This window comes from Notothenia rossii, assembly GCF_949606895.1.
Source record: "Notothenia rossii genome assembly, chromosome: 4".
In the NCBI taxonomy this organism is placed as follows: domain Eukaryota; kingdom Metazoa; phylum Chordata; class Actinopteri; order Perciformes; family Nototheniidae; genus Notothenia; species Notothenia rossii.
In genome coordinates this window covers 22,082,126-22,103,061 of record NC_136902.1, presented here as the reverse complement: position 1 = coordinate 22,103,061, position 20,936 = coordinate 22,082,126, and the positions used below count along the sequence as shown (strand labels likewise).

General features: G+C 40.6%; 1 protein-coding gene across 2 annotated transcripts in view; it reads right to left on the bottom strand.

Moving 5' to 3' along the window:
* Positions 1–1,437: 1,437 nt before the first annotated feature.
* The window catches only part of slc16a4 (solute carrier family 16 member 4), a 29,362-nt gene continuing 9,863 nt past the window's right edge, over positions 1,438–20,936 (bottom strand). For both annotated transcript variants that reach the window (XM_079677721.1, XM_079677722.1), the window contains exons 3-11: positions 19,823–19,959; positions 13,091–13,223; positions 12,564–12,696; positions 12,194–12,337; positions 11,823–11,984; positions 11,005–11,658; positions 5,862–6,073; positions 3,487–3,580; positions 1,438–1,968 (exon numbers count right to left, since the gene is read on the bottom strand). In XM_079677721.1, coding sequence (XP_079533847.1) covers positions 1,760–1,968; positions 3,487–3,580; positions 5,862–6,073; positions 11,005–11,658; positions 11,823–11,984; positions 12,194–12,337; positions 12,564–12,696; positions 13,091–13,207 — 1,725 coding nt within the window. In that variant the 5' untranslated portion in view covers positions 13,208–13,223; positions 19,823–19,959 and the 3' untranslated portion in view covers positions 1,438–1,759. The remainder of the gene's footprint in view (positions 1,969–3,486; positions 3,581–5,861; positions 6,074–11,004; positions 11,659–11,822; positions 11,985–12,193; positions 12,338–12,563; positions 12,697–13,090; positions 13,224–19,822; positions 19,960–20,936) is intronic.

The following is a 20,936-nucleotide window of genomic DNA, read 5'->3' as shown; positions in this document are numbered from 1 at the left end:
ATTAGAAAAACCATTGAAATAAATCATTACAAAAGGAGAGAGGCACAGGCTGGTTTGTAGTGTTTAGAATTATGTAAAAATGTTACTGAGGTTGAGATAATAAAAAAAGTACAAACGGTAAACAGATTCAAAAGTGATCGAAGGGGTTGAACTGTCATCTAAAGTGTAAGCATTCGAAGGAGCAGAGGTGTAATCAGTGTAAGTTTTAGATATGAAGCTGAAATCTGTGTTGGGGCTGAAAGCATTTAACATTTCCCATTTTGTTCCCTATTGGCAGCCATTTTTTTAATGTGATTAACCTGGTTAAACTGTCAGCTTAGGGATATAAGATGAAGGCAGCTGAGGTGAAAGCGAAGCGGTTGAACTGTCATGTGTGAAAAATGAAAGTGAGTGACCTTTAAAACCCTTCAGTGGCAGATAGTATGTAAGCAATGACAAGAATAATGTCAGGTGAATTACAAATGAGTTACTGTGAGGTGTCAGTTGAAGAGGTTTTGAAGTTTGAATAGTTTGCCCAACATGCTGCAGCAATTGCAAGACGAGAGAAGTGTCTATAATATTAATAATAAAGACATAAATACAAGAAGATAATTATACCTCTAAATAGTAGCAGACGCCATACACTCTACCCCTGTGCTTAAAATACACTTGTTGGGGCAAGAGATTAAACTACTGAAGCAGTTGCTCCTTTTTGGCTTTGAAGAGCAGGTTACATTTTGTGTCAAAAAAGTAGACTGCAATTTAGTTGTTGCCAAATATCTTGCAGTCAGTGAGTCTCATACAAATTTTCAAATTCAGCAAATATCTGCTCAAGGCAGACTAGCTGTCATGTTTGATGAAAACATATAAACAGCCCTGGCTCTGTAAATTAGAAAAAAAATCTATGGCCATAGAACACTGCTAATCAGCAACATGCTCCGGACAGGGTAAGAACGTGGGTGTATAAAGTGAGAGGGAGAGGGGGGGTTGTTTGGGTGTTGACTTCAAATATCAACCACCTTTCTCCAGAATTGCAGACTTCACCTTTCTCCAGAATTGCAGAATGCACATTTAACCAGTGAGTACAGGTTTATAGAAAATAAATGAGTATTTGTTCATGGATGTGTGCTTCAATTAATGCCATCACAGACATTAGAGGAGGATTGTGGATAACATGATTTCAAGCTCAACTGCACAGCTTAGTTTCCAGCAATATACCGTGTAATGCAAAGATACTGTAAAGTGACTGGAGTTTTCTTTTTGCATTGGAAAACAGATATGTTGTGTTTGAAGAAGTAATTGTTGCAAAGTAACAGTTGTGCTGGATAATATATATATATATATATATATATATATATATATATATATATATATATATATATATATATATATATATATATATATATATATATATATATATATATATATATATATATATATATATATATATATATATATATATATATATATATATATATATATATATATATATATATGGGATTATCTTTAGTTTGGATGCATATAGCTCTACTAAGAACATGAATAAGGGCTACAATATATTGCAAAAGACTAACATTTTGGCTTTTTAGAAAGTTCATCATCCTGACTATTGCATGTTCTCAGGCGTGGTAATGTGGTCTTCTCAGCCCGTTACACCGCTGCTGAAATAAGGGTCATTTGGGTTCCGACTTTAAGCTGGAGACCAAAGTCGAAGGTATGCGAGCCCATGGAAAGTTATGAGCATGCTGGTTCTAGATCGCAGGCCTCTCTGGGTTAATTCCTACACAGCGCCGTTCTGCAGGCGGTCGGGGGTGAAGCAGCCGTTGGTCTTACAGCTGCTTTCCGCTCTCGTGGTCTGGGTCACTTCTTTTCTGTCCTTCCAGCGATGAGCCAGAGGCTCCAGGAACAGTGAGACGGAGGAGAGCAGATAGCAGAGCCCGGCCAGGTAGAAAGAACAGTCGTAAGTCTGAGTGTAGTCGTACAGGAAGCCTGCAAGACACAAGCAGGACGTTTAACAGTCTGGTGATATAAGTAAGTAAGTAACATTTATTTATGAAGCGCTTTTCACAGACATAGTCACAAAGTGCTTGACAAAGCATTATCATACGAGTAAAGACTTGCTAAAAACGACTGCCTAAACAGGAATGTCTTTAAAGGACAATGACAATATATTGATTATTACACTGAGCATTTCCATACATAACAACCAAAAACTATATTTTTTTAAGAGCAATTTATTCCAGGTTGTATATTTACATTAATGGCTATTACATTTTTTATTTAAGTCAACCTTATTTTGAATTTGACCCAAACTTTTAAACTTCACATGTTTACATTACAGAATGGGCAGGGCTCACATTGATAGCATGCAAGACTTCAGTGTAAAGTATACTGCAGGTGACGCAAAGCTTTCTGTGTTCCTGTGTCTTTTGTCGTCTTGGACATTTCACTTCAGAAAAGTGACACCAAATAAAAGGAAGGTATGGTTTATGGTTGACAGACTATTAGAAATCCTGAAGAGCTGGTTGTAACAAAAGCAATGTTATCACAACCTGTGGCCTAGAGGAGGGACCACAGTTTGCCTGCTGTTACTTTACGAACCACAGGGATGACAAACAGAGCCACATGCTATTTCCGTACCACGCTAAAAGGGGTCATAAGTCACATTTCAACCCCGAAATCCATAAGCTTCTCTTAGGGGATTGCCTAGCACACTGAGAAGGGGCCATGTCAATAGGTTCAATGGAACCCCACGGTTTAACTGGGGCCAAACAATACCCAAGGGCACAAAGACATTTTTTTAAATGACAAATACCTAACATATTCTCAGAAAAGGGAAAATAAGAGATTATCATGATGAAAGATGCTGTACAAGTTCTCTGCAAGAATGAGCGCTCTATATACACACACACACACCAGTTCATGTGTTACAGACATGATTGACATCTGTTTTTTTTTCTGACTTAGAAAAAGCGTAGTTTGTTGAAAGGAATCTGCCACAACGATGGTGTAACGACAAACTGATTCCAGATTAGAAACAGCTCTCTTACACTAACAAGCGCAGTCTGCCATCACTTAAACAAAGTGACTCAAACCCAGCCATGGACACAATGCTGTTATTCTACTTCTCTGACTCGCTCCTAGGCAAGATGAAATTTGACCCGATAACCTCTGTAGGCATTTCTGTCAAAGCAACGCCAAAGTCCCCGTCTGCATTGATGGCTGCACCAACTATCGGTGTTTTTTCTCCTGCGTTTGAGTTTTCACAGTCCATAGGGCCTACACCCCATGAAAATATGTGACACAACTACCCCCTAAAAATGATATACTGTATGTTCATAATAAAAAGCTTATCAACCCTTACACTGATCACTCACTCTGAACAATGACATCATGGTTACAATCCAATACATGTGCAGTGCATATGTACGTTTGTTATTGTGTGCATGTCTAAAAGTGGGTAAGCACATGTCTGACAGAAGGTTTCTCATGTTGTTATTTTCTCACCTGCCAAAGGAGGTCCTGTGAGGCAACCCAGGCCAACGAAGAACATGGAGAAGCCCATGGAGTTGTTGAGTTTGTCCGCCCCGACAAGATCTACCTGCAAACCACAACAACGACACATTCAAGCTTTTGATGGACAGGATGGATAACCTAAAAAAGTTGCACTGTATTTAAGCATTACAAAAACAAATGCCAGGGAAGCACACTTTAAACTAGGTGTCTAGATGTCTATTTTGCTTAACCTAAAAACAACACATGTGCAGAGACAACTAGTGCAGCCATGCAGTCTAAACTCCCCATAAAAACATCCAGAAGGGAGAATCGTGAGAAGTTGGTGCGTTTAACATGTTTAGAGTACTATTTACTATTCTCCTAATGTAAATCTTTCACTAATATAGATTGGCCTAATCCTTAGTTTGCTTTGGCAAATATCTCTGAGCTGAATTACAAAAATAATTGAATTATGTTCATAATGATAGCTCTGACCCCTGTGCTTAGCGCTCCTTTAACCACTTTGAGAGTGGCAGCATGTTCCAGGCCTGTGTTTGGATGTTGGTGGTTGGGGGATCCTTTTATGTGCATTTTATTTAGAGGTCGAAAGTTGTTCTTTAAATACAGTCTGGCTTTTAACTGAAAAAAAGAACTTTTTGAGGTAAAATCACAAAAGCCCTAACCTGTCCAGTCAAACATGTTGAGGTTGAAGCATGTTTTAGGAGTGGCAGGCATGCAGCTGTTTTTATTTGTATTTATCATGTGGGTTCCTATTAAAAGCCTTCAGGGTGATTTTCATCCCACATGTGCATGAGCACAGCTATAGAACTAAACAACAAAATGTTAATCTGAAAAAAGAAAAAACAGGTTTGGCTGAATCCTCCATTCACATTCAGAAAAAAAAATCACACTTCTCAACAATAAGTCCGGAGGCATGTCCTGCCCTTTGAGATGGCACACTCGCCAAGTGAAATCACACAACACATTGCACGTCTTCATGCTTTTGTTCACAGGTGTGATATGACCCAACAAAACTGTATACCTGCTGACTTAATATGTTGTCCTACCCATGACACCACTTGGGACACGTATCCAACGGTCTTCTTCAAGGATACATTTCCCTTTCTGTGAGTGACACAATGATGTAATGAAACAAAGTTCTTATGGTACAAAGGCCTAATATGCAAATACTCTGATATCCCTTTTCCACCCAAGGCTTAACCAGCTTTCTCTCTATGACCTTCTCGCCCCTTTTCAGCAGTTGAGGTTATTGGTATGCATTGCTCCCGGGTTGTGACCCAGGTCATATCTGAATTGTTATGACCAGTGATTACCTAGTGTTGACTGGCTTGGTTTGAATATATTAAGAGGACTTGTACTTGTACTCATGCTTAGCAATAGTATTTTAGCATTGTCAGTGTTGCATGTTTGCGTAGCTCAAAGCACCACTCAGTCTAGTATTTTGGTGTCACTGGGTTAGCGGTGCATAGGTGTGAGGAGAAGTGCAGATGGTTTGAAGGTTCTTTCAAATAAGTCAGCGCAAAGTGAGTTATTGGTATGTATCTTAGACCCTTAATAAGAACAGTTGTCTCAACCGGCTGCCAATCTGATTATCTTTATCTTGTTAATTGTTCATTACTGTAAACTTCTTTCATTAAAGGTCTCCTATTATACTGTTTTTCATCAATATTATAGTTCTCAGTTATATAGACAGCATGTCTCTGAAGTGTTTGGCTCGAAATACCAAACAGATCATGAATTGTAGCATCCCATAAACCCCTCTGTTTCAGCCCTGTTCCAAAAGTGCTGATCCCCTGTCTGTTACTTTAGATGAAAATAAGGAGCCCCTCCCCACGCCACTCTGCTATATATCTGGTTAAAAATAACACAATGGTGCTCTAGGAGGAGATTCAGGTGATAAGGGGGGGGGGGGGGGGGGGTACCTTGGTTGGTGATTGGCTAATGGTTACACAAGCCAAAAAATCGTTATGACATCATAAAGTGGCCAAAATCTGATCAGCCCTTTTCTCAGACAGGTTTTTATATAAATGGACCAGGACAAAAAGTGAGCAAATATTTTTTTCGGAAACTTTCAGAATCTCTCTCACTCAGAGGTATGTATGTTTATGTTACATGTTTATGTATAAAAGACAGAAAAAAATTGATACATTTCCAATTTTTCAATTTGTGAACAAAGGACTATACTAATAAATGTACCAATTGAGCGCTGTCTCAACTTCCAACTTATTCTTACTTATTTACAATAAGCGACAAATGAGTCCACCAATTCCAATCTAAAAGCTTTACTGTGAATTTACTGTGCTAGATTCATTTGTCTGAGATAAAAAAAAATGCATAGCCATGTTCAGAGAGGGTGTTCTCCTTACTAGAACGGGCAGCAGCAGAGCCATGTATCCACCACAGAAGATGGCAAAGAAGACAGCGTAAACCATCAGCAGGATGTAGGAGGTTGCCAGTGGGGAGAGCAGATTGACCAGGCCACAGAGGATCAGGTAGGCCTTGTGATAGTGGTATTTATGGAGCAGGTTCCTGTCTGTCAGCCAGCCGGAGGCCAGCTGTGCGATGGTCTCTGTGATACCTGCAATGGAGGGGGACAGGGCAGACTTGTAACATTCAATGTAAAACTGTGTCTCAGTGGTTTGAGAAAAGGGGTAAAAATGAAAGGCAAGTAAAAAGGAGATTTCCGTAAAAAGCTATTTTAGTAAGCAGTGTAGTATACCTTGCTGTTTTTTATGTATTTAACCAGACTATTTAACATTTAGAAAACAGATCCAGTCCAGACACACATGTCTAGGTAGGAGTATAATATACTACTGTAATGCAAGATACTTTCTTAAGATATGGGTGCAAGAGTAAAACAAACACTATTAATGGTATTAATATCCATGCAGATTGTTCAGTCAGGCCTGAAACATCTCAACTATCTGCATTACCATAACATTTATCACACATATCCATTTCCTCCTCAGTTATAATTGGAACATTGTCATTGAAGGCATGTCTTGCTCATCTCCAATCATCCCCATTCGCCTGCCACACATATTTCCCCTCAAATCATATGCAGACATGTTGTTTTGAACTATGACATTGATTACGTAAAACAGTAAATATATTTGTCCTTGAGATGGTGTTCAGGTCATCCTTGAGGGACAAAGAACAAACACAGTTACAGCAGACTACACTGGTCAATATGCGCACTTCGGCTGATGCTTAGTGACACAGAAAAAGTGAAACGTCAGCCACAGAAGTTACATGCAGGGAACTTGTGAGCATTTCTTTAAAATCATGCAATTACTTAATTAAAAAAGTGTGGGAGAGTTGTGCCGTAAGATATGGGTCAATGTGTATGTCTGTGTGTGTGTGTGAGACTGAGGGTGGGGCAAAGAAAGAATGTGAGGGAATAATGATGCTTTGCAACAAACAGTGGTTTGCATTAATAACAAACGCTATGTCTATTTAAAGTATCAGTTATTGCTGTCCATGAGAATGTTAGCTGGCAACATACCTATCTGTTAACATCTGTATTACACTGGCAACACCCAGGCAAACTACTCGTTATGCATTCCGTCAGATCTGATTGATTGTTTGCTCTAGTCGGGTATGATGACTGGGCAGATATGTGCTGTTCTCTGCTGAGGTCAACTGGAACGTGATAGGCAGGGGAAACTGCAGTGGTGTATTGACCGCCGCAGGAATAGCTACCAGCAGGAGCACTGAGCCATTGATCAATGAAACAAACTGGTTCTATGCAGATCAGAGTTACCCATCCTTTGCTCAGCCTCTGCACCACAACTTCACATCCTGCCGCCACTGACACTCAGTTTGAACTTCAAAAATATGACAATAGATGGATCACTTAACATAAAGTATGTTGCTGAGTAATAAGATAAGATAAGATGGACCTTTATTAATCCCTGTGGGGAAATTCAGTAGTTCAAACATGCATCTAATGCATGTAGATGTGTTTCATTCTGAATGAAGGTTAAATTAATCTACACATTCATCAAAAGATGGATGTCATAATTGAAGCTTCGCCTTATCTTCGCTCTTCAAGTCTTCGAAGGAAGTTCAGATGAATAAACAATGAAATGCCTCGTCAGTGAGAGCCCTAGATTTTTCTTACATAACAGGCCACGAGCGTTTCTGTGCTCCAAGGTTAGAAAGATGACATGAGGCAGCTGTGCTGTGTTTATATGTCCTCCTCTAGCGATCCAAGACAGTGTCCTGGGGTGTCCCCTGCTTGCATACAGACAAGTTCTGAGTTTGTTTGTGTGTTTTAGCTTCAGCAGGTGAGTTCAGGGCTGCAGCTGTTCTTGGAAGAAAAAAAAACTGGTACACTGCAGTTTAAATTTGGCCTCTCTAAGTAGCACATTAAGCTTACTGCATCAGGGACCTTATTAATCCTGTCCGTAGTGCTGACAGGTATAGAGGTGTACACTATGTGCATGCTTCTTGGCATAAACAGACCACAGGGGGTTGTAAGGCTTGGAGAGGTGCATTTTTCTTTGCTTCAAAAAGGGACATTCTGTCACTAGAATAAAGCAAAGGGTTATAAAAGGCATGTTGGTTTTCCCAGCTTCTCTGAGGTGGCAGTTGGCTTGTTTTGCCTCCTCTTTGCACGTATTGCTGCCTCAGTGCCGGTCTGCAAAGTATCAGCCACTTTAGAACAAAATTGGAAGCCTCTCATTGTCACCACGCCAACAACTTCACTCGGCTTGCAGTTGCTTAGCGACTGCAAGCCGAGTGTTGGTGGCAGAGGGTTGACCAAGAGAGAGCCCCGGACCATAGTGGCCTCCCTCCCTCAGCTGAGTCAATGGGCCTCTATGACAAGCGCTGGGTCGGGAAAAAGAGGGACAGCGGGGCACTTGGATGCTGGCTTTGTGGTGTGGGTAGCACCCCGTCTCTCTAACTCTGGCTCTCTTTCAGTGCAAATGACCAGAGAATATGACAGAACAAACATGTCCGAGCCAAAATAATCTGTCAGTCTTGCTGCTCGCTGGCACTGCTCGCTGGCGTGAAGCTCAGAAGTGTTATGGAACAGACTATCAGGGAAAATGTAGACATCTATATCTTTTGCTTTGGTTACAACCCTGACATTGTAGAAGTTGGTTCAAAAGCTCATCATGCATTAGTTTCAGAGAATCCTTATATGGTGGTGTTTTATGGCACCTATCTTAGTTTTGTCTGAACCCATAAATGTTTTCATTTTAGTTGCGTTTCTGCAGGTTTTTCCTATTGCCTAGTTTCCCACCATTTTATCCAACAGGGTTGGTATCCAGCTGATGCTGCTATCAATGCTGAAAAAGGAAACACCAATCACAGGCCATTCCAGGGATAACCGATGTTACAATTTAACTGTCATTTTTGTTGTGTCCTAAAGACACCTTTCACCTACTGTCTCTGTCTTCAGATGACTGAATACTTAAGCACAGAATACAAAACAGAAGCATGTAACTCATAAACGCACAACCCCATCTGGTGCATTTAAATTATTCACAAAGTCTGACATGGCGCTCTTACAGAATTACATGCAAATGTGGTCAAAATGTTAATGCTGTTTTTGTGGCCTCATCGATGGCATACTGCTGAACCCACCCACCCTGGCCACTGGTCCAAAGTTCAGCTTTTATATAAGCACATTCATTACATAAGACTGCAGAGTCTGAGCAGCTCACAAATAATTAATGCCTCGAAGGAGACTGAGGATTTTTCTTTTTATCGCTTTTAAACCAAGAAACCTGGACATCCCTCTTCACAGTGGCAGTGAAATTCCTGCTGAAAGCCACATTGAAAGATAAAAGGCAGCAATCTACCGTCTATTCAATCAGGAGTGGGATGATTTATATAGAGCCTCAGTGCGGATGTATTTCAGACACAGTCACATGCAGACTGAAGACAGAAGATCAAATTACCTTTTGTCATGGAAAAATTTTGTTTCATTGATCAAAACCACCAGTTTAAAACAATAAGGTGTTGGAGACATGTGACAAAACTTAAAAGTGACAACCAACACGTGCCGTATGTAATTCTCCACTAATACGTTTTGAATACACTCCTGTGATCTTAAACTATTCAAATTGCTGAGCTGGCAGTTAGGTGAGGGGTGGAGCTGGTGTTTATTCTTACCTGAAGGCTGTGATGTAGTGTTTTTTGATTAATAACCGGATTGCACCTATGATGCAAGAGCATGCATTCTCATGCGCGGATAAGTAATGTCTCACATCAAAGGTTTTTTAACCGGTAAATCAGTCGGCATTTATAGTACAAAATGCTTCTTCAGCTGGTGAAATCCAGGACTGTTATGTTGACAGTGTTTACTATTATTAAATATTCTAAAAACAACAGCAGGCTGCTAAAGTACAACCCAGGCCCGGTTCTACGGGGGGGATAAGCATGCATTGCACCCCCAGTTGAATGTTATGCACCCTCTATTCAAAAGAGAGAACGGAGCGAAAAATACAAACAACTAATTGTGTCAGGTGCGCGTGACCTGCTTCGCTGCGCGTGCATCATTTCCAAAGTGCTGTGGATAATCATGTATACGAAAATGGTTAAAGCAACCATCTCTAAACGCCAGCAACACTACATCTACTGCAGACAGTAGCAACAGGTCAGATGGGGACATCACGTTACCCGGCGTCGTGGCACTCCCGCCTGACTCGCCTGACTCGCCCCCAGGGCAGCAGTCTTCCTCGCCCGAAACTACGCCGCCCCTCTGCGGCTCGCAGGTGCCAGGATACCACGGCAAAACAGAGCCTGCCCAGGTATGTCTAAACAAGTACCCAACTCGCCTTTACAGTGGGGTTAGGCGGTCATTTTGCAGCTCGTGGTATAAAAATAGACAATGGCTAGAATATCCATGTAAAAATCGTGCCATATTCTGCCATGCCTGTAGAAATGTTGGGTCAAAAATAATGCATACAATAGCACAGATGCCTTCACCACGAATGGCTACAAAAATATCTCATATCCCAAGCCTATCAACAAGCTAATGTTGCGGCTGAAATGTCCAGGTCACAAAGTCAACCTCACATGATGATGTGATACCAGTTTTCAAGCACAGTAAATATTCTCTTCCCAGAGTATGGGACCAAGGTGATGATGTACATGGTTTTAATAATAAGTTTGCCTTTCAATGTTTGCCATTTCAGACAATGAGCTGGTTCAAATTATATTTGCCTTGATTTACAATATGTTGGACTGGATGACATATTTCAGGATTGCACTTTTAACACACTTGACATGTTCTCACTTGCTTGGTTTCAAAACATAACAAATGCCATAATCTGTTCATTGGGGACCATAACATCAATGCTAGTTCCTGGTCCTTAGTTTGCAGCTACATATTTACTTTGCTGGATTTTAATGGTATCAATCTTCTCATCTAACTTTTGTCAAAAAAAGGGAATAGGCTTTATTTATATCAACATTTCTAGTGCAACTAGTGTAGTAGGTACTAGGTGTATCTTAAAACACATAGTATAACATTATGTGTAATGTTTACCTCACCTGCCACAGAGATGATAAAGGAAGCATCCATGGGACCGATGCCCAGGGTTCTGGCTCGGGCAGACAGGTGGAAGTATGGGATGAAGTAGGCCAGCTGGCTGAAGACCAAGGACCAAGTGTAGATACAAAAAAATGGGTCCTTCAGCAGGGAGAAATCCAAAACTTTGGCATTTGTGACCGTCACCTCACTCTGTGTGCTGGCATGCGACGTCAGTCCAACAATGGTGGAGCCATTCATGCTGCCGTTAACCTCGGCTGAGATGTCTGGTGTTGTTGGCTTACACTGACCTAAGTCATTGTGGGCCTCATGGCCATTTACACCATTAAGGACCAGTCTTGTCAGTTCAGGGTTTGCGGACTGGTCCGGGAGCCCTGGAGTACATTGGCCCCCCGGGTTCTCAGTCTCCCTGTGAGGGGGAGGAGGAGGGGATGGGGTTGAGTCTGCTTTGGAGATGCCATTGGATAAGTGAGAGGAGCCATTCAAATAGTTCCTAGTGTATTCCTTCTCCGAGGAGCCCTTGAGGGAAACAGCCGGGCTCTTTTGAATGGGAGAAGAGGTAGGGTTGGACACGGGAGACTTCACATTGAGTGGTCGCAGAAGCATCCCAGTAGCCACCAGATTCAGCATGAGACCGCCAAGAATCAGCATTGCGCCTGTTCGGGACAAAGAGGTGTCAGAAATCAATATGTCACCTTGTATATTTGCAAGGTTACACATACTAGTATTTCTTCTTACACAAAAAAGGAAATACACCAGAACACATACTCACATACATTAAACAGTGTGCACCAATTATTTACAGATTATTCCTGCATACCTTGCCAAGCATACTTGTCCAGGAGCAGCTGAGTGAAGGGAGCAAGGGCAAAGGTCAAACCCATCCCAGAACGCCCAATTGCATAAGCTGTCGCTAACCTCTTTCGGAAGTACATCGCTGTGACCACTGAGAAGGCTTGGTATAGTAGTGCAAAACCAATTCCTAGGAGGACAAAAGAAGATTACTTTGATCAGACAGTATGTCGAACACATCAATGTGAGCAGACAAGAGAAAAAAGCATTTAGATAGATTGTTAGATTGGATTTCAAGCAAAGGATGACCTTTGTTTAGCATTGTGCTTTCAGAGTCATTAAGGAAACAGCATGTTTGAGTCCCTGATACTTTCAGCCTTGTTCCAAACTTCTACTCACCAACTATCATTCCCATGCTGACGTAGAGGTACACCACGCTGTGTGCGAATATACTCAGGATGAAGCCTCCACTAACCAGCACCGCCCCGGCGATGGAGGTCGCCCTGGTTCCTAGCTTGGCACAGGCCACAGAGGCAATGGGTGCTGTGGAGGATACAGGAGAGGAAGCACAAAGACAAAGATCATATAACTTTTTCATTTTCTGCCTGGAGACATGCAGAGAGTAGTAGCTTCAAATGTTAAACGTTTTGTTCTCTTCTTGTACAGAAAGGAAACAAATACATAGGAAAACATCACAGATATTATTTTTATATCCAGTCTATAAACTCAACAAAAAACTGTGTCGGGGTGGCTTTTTTCAGATACAAACCTCCAGACAGACGCAGACTGGACATGATGGAACCAATCCAGCTGATGCTCTCAGACGAACCGCCAAACTCATCTTGGAAAGCCACAAAGAAGATCCCAAAACTCTTCAGTGTTCCCATTACGAGGACATTTACCTGCACACACACAAAAACTGGAGAGATGAGATCAGTGCTAGCAGAGACTTAATCTGAGGTAAATGTATTTATATTTATTTTATATTTTTATTTATTATATATATTTTAAAGCTTGATAAGGGTTCTTTTTACAGGCTTCATTCTGTGAAACACACATTATGGAAACTAAGGAAAATGAAAAATGATATATGAAACAAATATACATTGAGAAGTATTTTTAAGTAATTTGTTAAAATGTAGTTTTTGATGTTGATTACAAAATAACACATCGTTGTCTAAAAACATTTCGATCACAGTCTTTTGGAAAGCGTATTTTAAAGAATAATTGCACTGGTCAAAATTGGGCAAAGAAATGTTCGAGATGTGGTATCATGAATAACAGAGGTGAACATACCAGGAAGCAATGCAGCACCACCATCCAGCCCCAACCTCCATCTGGAGGATCCTCATACTCGATCTCTTTTTCCTTCTCCTTCTTCATGGTCATGGCATCCTTCTTAAACAGGTTCATGGCTGCCTTGGTTTAACTAGGACGAAAAATCAAGAAAACATGAATAACTTCAGAATGATTAAGGCTGTATAACAAGACCAGTCAAACACATCACAGCTGAGCCTATAAATAATCAAAGAGTGTGGCATATCAAACAGGGTCTTCCTAAAAAAAATGTATTGATATGAATTACTTCTTCCTTAAAGTGGTTTACTTTAAACAACTTTCAAAAAATGGTTGTTCAAGATGATCAGAAATGTGATCAGAAATCATTCTGGCTAATTCAAAGGGACAAAGGATGTTTGAGATACATTTTTTATCTTCACGTAACGGGGAAGAATACAACTGTGAGGGTAACTGACAGTAGTGCTTTATTAACTTATTAAGTCACTGATCTGTGAAACAGGACAGTTACAGTACAGTTAACATGGTTACTTTTCCACCTCTTTTGCTCATATTACAGCTACTGCACTATACTCAATAACTTAGCAGTGTGCCAATACATAATCATGTCTATCTTTAAGCTCCCATCAGCACGTAAAAGCATGTCCTCGCAATGATGGTCTAAGTTTGCCTCAAAGGTGTTAACTTTTTGATGTTTCAATTTGTGAACTCAAAACCCCTGAGGCAGATAACTGCAGATTAAAACCTAAAACCCCCCACACCTCCTTCTACAAATTGACTTTTTAACAATTTAAAACCACAAAGGTGCTGCGTAAGTGCGATTTTGGATTTAACTATTCGGGACACAAGAATTGAAGCTGCAGTAATAACTCTCCTTTAATCCCATGCTGATACAGCAGCACTTTTGTGTAGTTTACTAAGTTAGGCTACAGATCAGAATACCCAGAAGAGCCAGTAAAGCCCTGATGACAACGATGCAGCAGGATGTTCTGTTCTGGGACATTCTGGCGCTGGAGGTGAAAACATGCTCATAATATATTAATGACTGAATTGATTATTGAATGATTCTTTAACTAAATGTCATGGGGTTAAGACTTGAAGAGTGAACCTGTTTTTTTACGAGGGGATTGAGGAGTGACTGGTGTTGAGAGCCAGCCACTGGAACTTGACTTGGCACCACAGCAGGAACATAAAACCTTAAATTTGAGCCTTTTCTGGGACATGTTTCAAGCGGATTCTCCTCCCAGGACTTTGATTTGTATTCAGTATGGTTTAAAGCAGGGGTGGGGAACTTCCGGCCCCCGGGCCGTATACGGCCCGCGAGACAATTTGGTACGGCCCTCGAGGTAATTTATAAACACTCGCAAAAAAGAAAAAAATTAGAGAAATCTAGAACGCAAAAAAATGAAACAAGCGAGTGCCTGTTTTTCCTAGCCAAGGTCAGGGTCCTTGAACACAGCACGAGCCTAACGTCATCACGTGGCATATGTCTCGTTTGATAGGGGTGCAGTTCTGACGAAGAGCACCAGAACCCCACTCCGGCACTTCCAAAAATTGCAGTATCCATAAGGAGCCGTACACATACCGCAGTTTTTGCGTGGCTGTTTCTTTAGTAGTAAGCCCAGTGGCGATCTGTTCATCTGTCATACTGATCATACAGTCAATAACTTTGTTGTTATTAGCATCTGGTTAGCTAGCTATGCTAATGAATATAAGAAGTTTTTTCTACAACCAGTGAGGTAAAGGCACATCTTTATATGATCATTATAGTTATAAAAAAATAAGAGAATAAAGTAAACGGGTATAAAATACTATGACAGTAAAAAAAGTTGTTATTAATAAACAAGAATACAGTTTGAAAGGGGAGCGATTTGTAAAATATCCATAAAGAAAAAATAAATCTGCTTACAGTTCTGTTTCATACGGATGTTGAGAGATGTATCCATAGATCTCCTAATATTGCTCTCAAAGTGCACCAGATTGATGCTTTTAACTTCAACATTTTAAAATAAATCTTCCCGGGGGAGCATAGGGGACCCCCCTGGAGGAGGTTAGGTCCACCACCCCAGTTAAATCATGTTCACATGGATAGGAAACTAAATACATTTGCATACATCTTGTGTCCATATCTTTCTGTTTTGGTGGTCATGCCACAACCGTGCACGTGAATGCATACACACATAAGATATCTGGATTAAGAGGTTGCTTTTTCTTTGCACAGCATGAAAGAAAGGCCAAATGAATGGGCTGTGATTTTAGTATTTTTAAGCAGAGGTCAATAACTTGTACGGCCCTTGGAGGATATTGTAAACATTGAAATGGCCCTTGAGAGGAAAAAGGTTCCCCACCCCTGGTTTAAAGAAACATGCAAGATGTTGTGTATTCATGCATAAGCTCGAACCATGTCAAACAAGGACAAATAGATCAAATACTCAAGAGTAATGTCTGATGAAACACAATCAACAAACAAATACTGATCAATATTAGGATTTTAACACAAATGAAGTCAACATTAAAGCTGGATGCAAGGTTGGAGTTGTACAAATGGCAAAGGGTAAAACTCTATCTACTGTATGAACATGTTATGTCTTATAGTAAGCATCAGCACTGAATCACAGGGTCATAAAATGTTGCAGGGAGTATTGATGCACACTGGCTGGTTTTATAGTATACAGGTTGTTGTGCAGATGTTGGTGATTATAAAATGACATGGCAAGTGTCATGACATTGTATAATGTTGTTTCCTGTTTTATTGTGAAATGTATTATTTCCTTTTGTCTGGTCTTGTTTTACTTTTCTTTGGTTTCTGTGTGATTGTCTGATTGTGTTCACCTGCTGACCCTGTGTTTCACCTGCTCTCTCCAGCTGTGTCTAGTCTCTGCTGTGATTAGTCTTCTAAGTATATATGCCTGTCTTCCCCTGTTCGTCGTCTATGTTCCTGTCCTGTTTTCCCCGAGATACTGCCTGCGTTCCTGACCTTTGCCTGGTCTCCCTGTTTTTGTGTTACACTATTCGGGTTCATCAACTTTGTTAAATAAATGCTTGCATTTAATTAGAAATACCTGCCATCTTCTTGTTCTGCCTTTGGGTCAAAGGCTGCCAAATCCTTCCAGTACATCTTTTCTGCTTTATGCTTTTTGTGTCAATTAACAGGCAATGTTGTTTCCATGCAAAGATAGAAAAGCTTTTATTCTGCTTTACTTGTATCATTGACCAGGCAATATAGTCTTAATGAACCCTGCAATAATCAAGGTGACATGTCTTGCATAGCCTCAGATGCTGGAGAGCAAAGAAACCTTGAGCAAAGTAAAATGAGGGGGCGTGATAAACCTCTGTTTAACACCAGTCTTTTATAGTTTGCATCACTTACTCATTCCGTCTAAGACATGTATAAGGAGCAGAGACCACATTAGGCAGAACACACAGAGCGGATTAAAAGGGGAATGAATTGCGCCAGTGTACTGTGAGGAGTATTTCTCTACCATGGGCTGCACACACGTTGTCCTCAGAGTGTGCCTGAATGCATGTTTGTGAATGTGCCGGAGGTCTGAGGGTTGGAGCGATGGGGGATTGGAGATCAGAGCTTTGTAGTTTGTTATTAACACTGTTACTGCACACTTCCTCAATTTTTTTTAATGAGCTTCTATTCTCAGTCTTAATGTTCGACTTTAGTAAGGTTATTGGTGAATAATGTTCTCCATAATCTGTGCCCTTAGGGAGCTATACATCAGTTATAGAGATATGTCGTATTGTTCCTAAGGAACAAAAGTATTAAGAGATTGTTTTAATTTCCCTCACTAAAAGCCAGATTAACAAGTCCGACTTTGTGCATGAAGTCTTGACTGACCAATCTGAAAACGCGCTTTTTAAATGGGCCCTAAGGAGTTTTCTTGTAAACAAGAATTATGTTGACGTTTAGTGTCTCTCACCAAAACACATTATTTGCATCCTTGAGCTGTAAACCATTTGCTGCTGTTGTTATGACAACTATTGATCAATTGAATAGTGTGAAATTATAAGGAGGAATATGTATTGCACTATACAGTAGCCGCGTTCACACCGCAGTACTTTTCCCACTTTAGTTCCGAAATGTCGCGTTCACACCAAAAAGAGCCGGAACTAAAATGAGTTCATGAGAACCTTTTTTCCCCCTTTTCCGTCCCTGCTAGAGAACAGGGACTTTCGTGAGAGAAAAAGGTTCCTATTTCTGATTGACTGGGCGGATTGCAAACCACGCCCCCTAAAACTCAAAAAAAGTTTGGTGAAGCCGTCATTTTATTATCCTAGCATTAGCATTATTAGCATTAGCATTAGCCCAGCGCAGAAACGCAGAGAGACTAACTTATGGCAACACAAAATAAAACATGGGAGCGGTGGAGATGAGGAGGTGTCGGCATTCTGGAGATTTACTCGGAAGGCTTCAGTAGAAGCTGCTGGGAGTCCCATCAGCGTGAAGTTGTTTGCGGCCTCCCAGTAAACCCAAAGCAAAAGAAGAAGAAGTGACGTCAGCAGCTTCATTGGCCTAATCCACCCACAGGGACTTATTCCGGTGTGAACGCGATCTGTACTTAGTTCATCAGAACTAAAAAGTTCTGATTAACTAAGTTCTCATGAACCTTTGTGGGAAAAGTACTGCAGTGTGAACACGCCTTATGAGGGAGGTATGAAAGGACAGGGTGATTTTAATAAATCACACAAGACAAGACGTTTGTCCCAATCTAATATAGAAACATTTCAGATCTGAAAGTTCCCAAAGAACACCTGTCTGTAATTTTTCCGAAATCTAAATGTAATTTTGACAGAAAACTACTGTTTGTTACGATGTGGGAACAGGATAACCCCACTGCCTCGCCCATCGGCAGGGGTTACTAGTGCAATGACAAGGTTATGATCCTTCGCAGATGTCTCACCTGACAAAGCTGTCAGCTGTGTTTGTTGGAATGCACGATTGCTAGAACTGCAGCAGGGTGAGTGTGTTTGGACCCTGCATGCCCAACCACTCGTTTTGATAATTATTTGACATGTGGTTGAGTTAGTTTTTAAAAGAGGAACACAACATGCATGATGATGAAGAATTAGGTCAGGATTGAGCAAGATCACTTTGAAAGACATAGGACACTGGACAGGATTGTATCAGAGTAGCAATACAAATTTGAGAGGCGGAAAGGAGAGACAGATGGATTTCCCAGGAAAGAAAGTAGGTCAGAGACCAACCAGTTTGCCCACCAAACTCCAAATAAAAATTCCAAAAAAGAAGAGATGAATCCTTTACAAAACCAAAAGTGCATTGGCATTGATTCACATAATGGACAGATAGAGATAGAATCGGAGGGATGAAACCCCTCTTTAATGGTCACACATGCAGAGCACACAGCACACACAGTGACATTTGGCCTCTGCATTTAACCCCAGGAGTCTAGTACTAGGAGCAGTGGGCAGCTAGTGTTCAGCGCCCGGGGAGCAAAGGGAGTGGGGAGGGAAGGGGGTTGTCCGGTGCCTTGCTCAAGGGCACCACGGCAGGGCCCAGGAGGTGAACTGGGACCTCTCCAAGTAGCAGTCCACACTCCATACATAGGTCTGTTTGGGGACTTGAACCGGCGACCCTACGGCTCACAGTCCAAGCCCCTACTGACTGAGCCACTGCCGGATAAAAGCCTACATGTGTTTTTAGAAAGACTTAAACTGATTACGCAAGCTTATATCTTCAGGAACTTTGTCCACCTTTAGTCTGGAGTCTGGCTGTTGAACGACCAAAGGACCCATCCTGAGGATCTCAAAAACAATCAGTAAAATCTTATACAAAGATGCTGTAATTTATCCTAGTGTCCATAGAGGCTGGAAAGTGATCCCTTACTATAAAAATAATGCAGTATGAGAGGAGGACAACATCAAAGACCTCAGATTGAAGGGAAAATGCATTGATGATCAATCATATAATGATTATATAATAAATATATATAATATTAGTTTATTATGCATTGTCCATACAAAAACTCAAGTGGTGATCTTCTAAAGTTCATCTTACTATACTTACCTTGCACAGCAAAACAATATCACAATATCACATGAACAATCATAGGATCACACAAAATATCCTTGTCTTATCAGGCATCATGATAGCCATTGACGGGACTAATAAGTGCCCCTTCATGCATGCGAGAAGCTATTGGCGGCCTGGTTTAGGTGTTTTTGAGACAACTAGGAGTGGCCAATTTGTGCCAAAGACAGCAGCGTAGATTATGCAGTGATAGCAGTTATATTAGAACAAAAGAGTATTTCTTCATCAAAAGAAAAACAAAGAGCTTTTCTTTACGGATATATTGTTAAATTATATTCAACCGCAACCATTGTGCACCTTTGGAGGATAACCACTTGCTTTTGACTTACTCATGCTTTAGCTGAACTTTAGACTGCATTTTTGCACAGCTTGTTGATTTCCCCCCCTGTCTTTTACACTGGAAACAAATTGATCTAATTTTGTCCAGAATCGCCAGCAAGTCTGGATGCTGGAGGGGACACATCATACAGAGTTCAAAGTCTGCTATTATCCAAAATCCATTTCAGACTTACGACTATGTACAAAGTTCAGTGTGTCTAATTTTTTTTCACCATTTGCTATTTTTTGTGACTCCTAACGTCACTAAGCTTCCTGCGCCATTTGAAGAATATTTACCAAATAAAAACTGATTTCTGATTAGAGCTTTTTCTCTCTAAACGGGCTTGTGCAGTTACCTTTGAATGCTGATTTGGTGGGATGCCTGAAGGCTCTGGAGCTGAAGAAAAACCTCAAGAAGCCTATTCTCCGAGTGTCATTCTGGTTGGTCGAATGGGCACTTGTTACTATGGCTGCATCAAGATTAGCTTTACACCTGAAACAAGAAGTGAAGTAAAATGACACAAAAACATGAATTAGAATTGATGCGGGTGCACGCTCATCTTCCTGAAACCTGAAATCAGAGACACAATAACTAGCACTATCCTAACAATTAGTACCTATCCATTGTATAATATAGATGTTGAAATATTTTACAGGATCAAAATTAATCTTGGGCCCAGGACTTCAAAACTTTTAATCTCAATCAGATCCGATCAGATTTTGAAATCCCATTTTTTGTGATCCAGGATCAGACAAGTCGGCCAGATCTTTTCCCTGTAGTTCAGGGGTGCGGAACCTTTTTCCTTTCAAGGGCCATTTCAATTTTTACAATATCCTCACATGGCCGTACAAATTATTGACCTCTGCTTAAAAAAACTAATATCACAGCCCATTCATTTCATGCTGTGCAAAGAAAAAGCAACCTCTTAATCCAGATATCTATTTTTTCTATATATTTTTTATTGAGTCAGGCACAATGACTTTACATTTATACAGTCAATATTTTTATTTATTTTTCCCCTCTCCCCCCCTCCCGGTCCTAGCTAGTAAATTAACTAACTAAATAAAATAGATATATGTATAGGTAAAAGTAAAGTAATGTAGAAGATAATATTAAAAGAAAATGTATAGATAAGGGAAAAAATAATAGTAACAGTAATACTTGTACCCATATACTCACATTTGTGCACCCACATATACACATACACATACGTGTGTGCACATACCCAGGTACATGTACACACATACACATATACAAAGACAGAACAAATAAATACTTTTTTTTTTTTTTTAATTAATCAAGATATCTCACCATGACTCGCGCATGCATGCACGTGCACGGTGTGGCGTGACCACCAAAACAGAAAGATATGGACAGAAGATGTGTGCAAATGTATTTAGTTTCCTATCCATGTGGATATGATTTAATTGGGGCGGGGGACCTAACCTCCTCTAGGGGGGTCCTGGGGG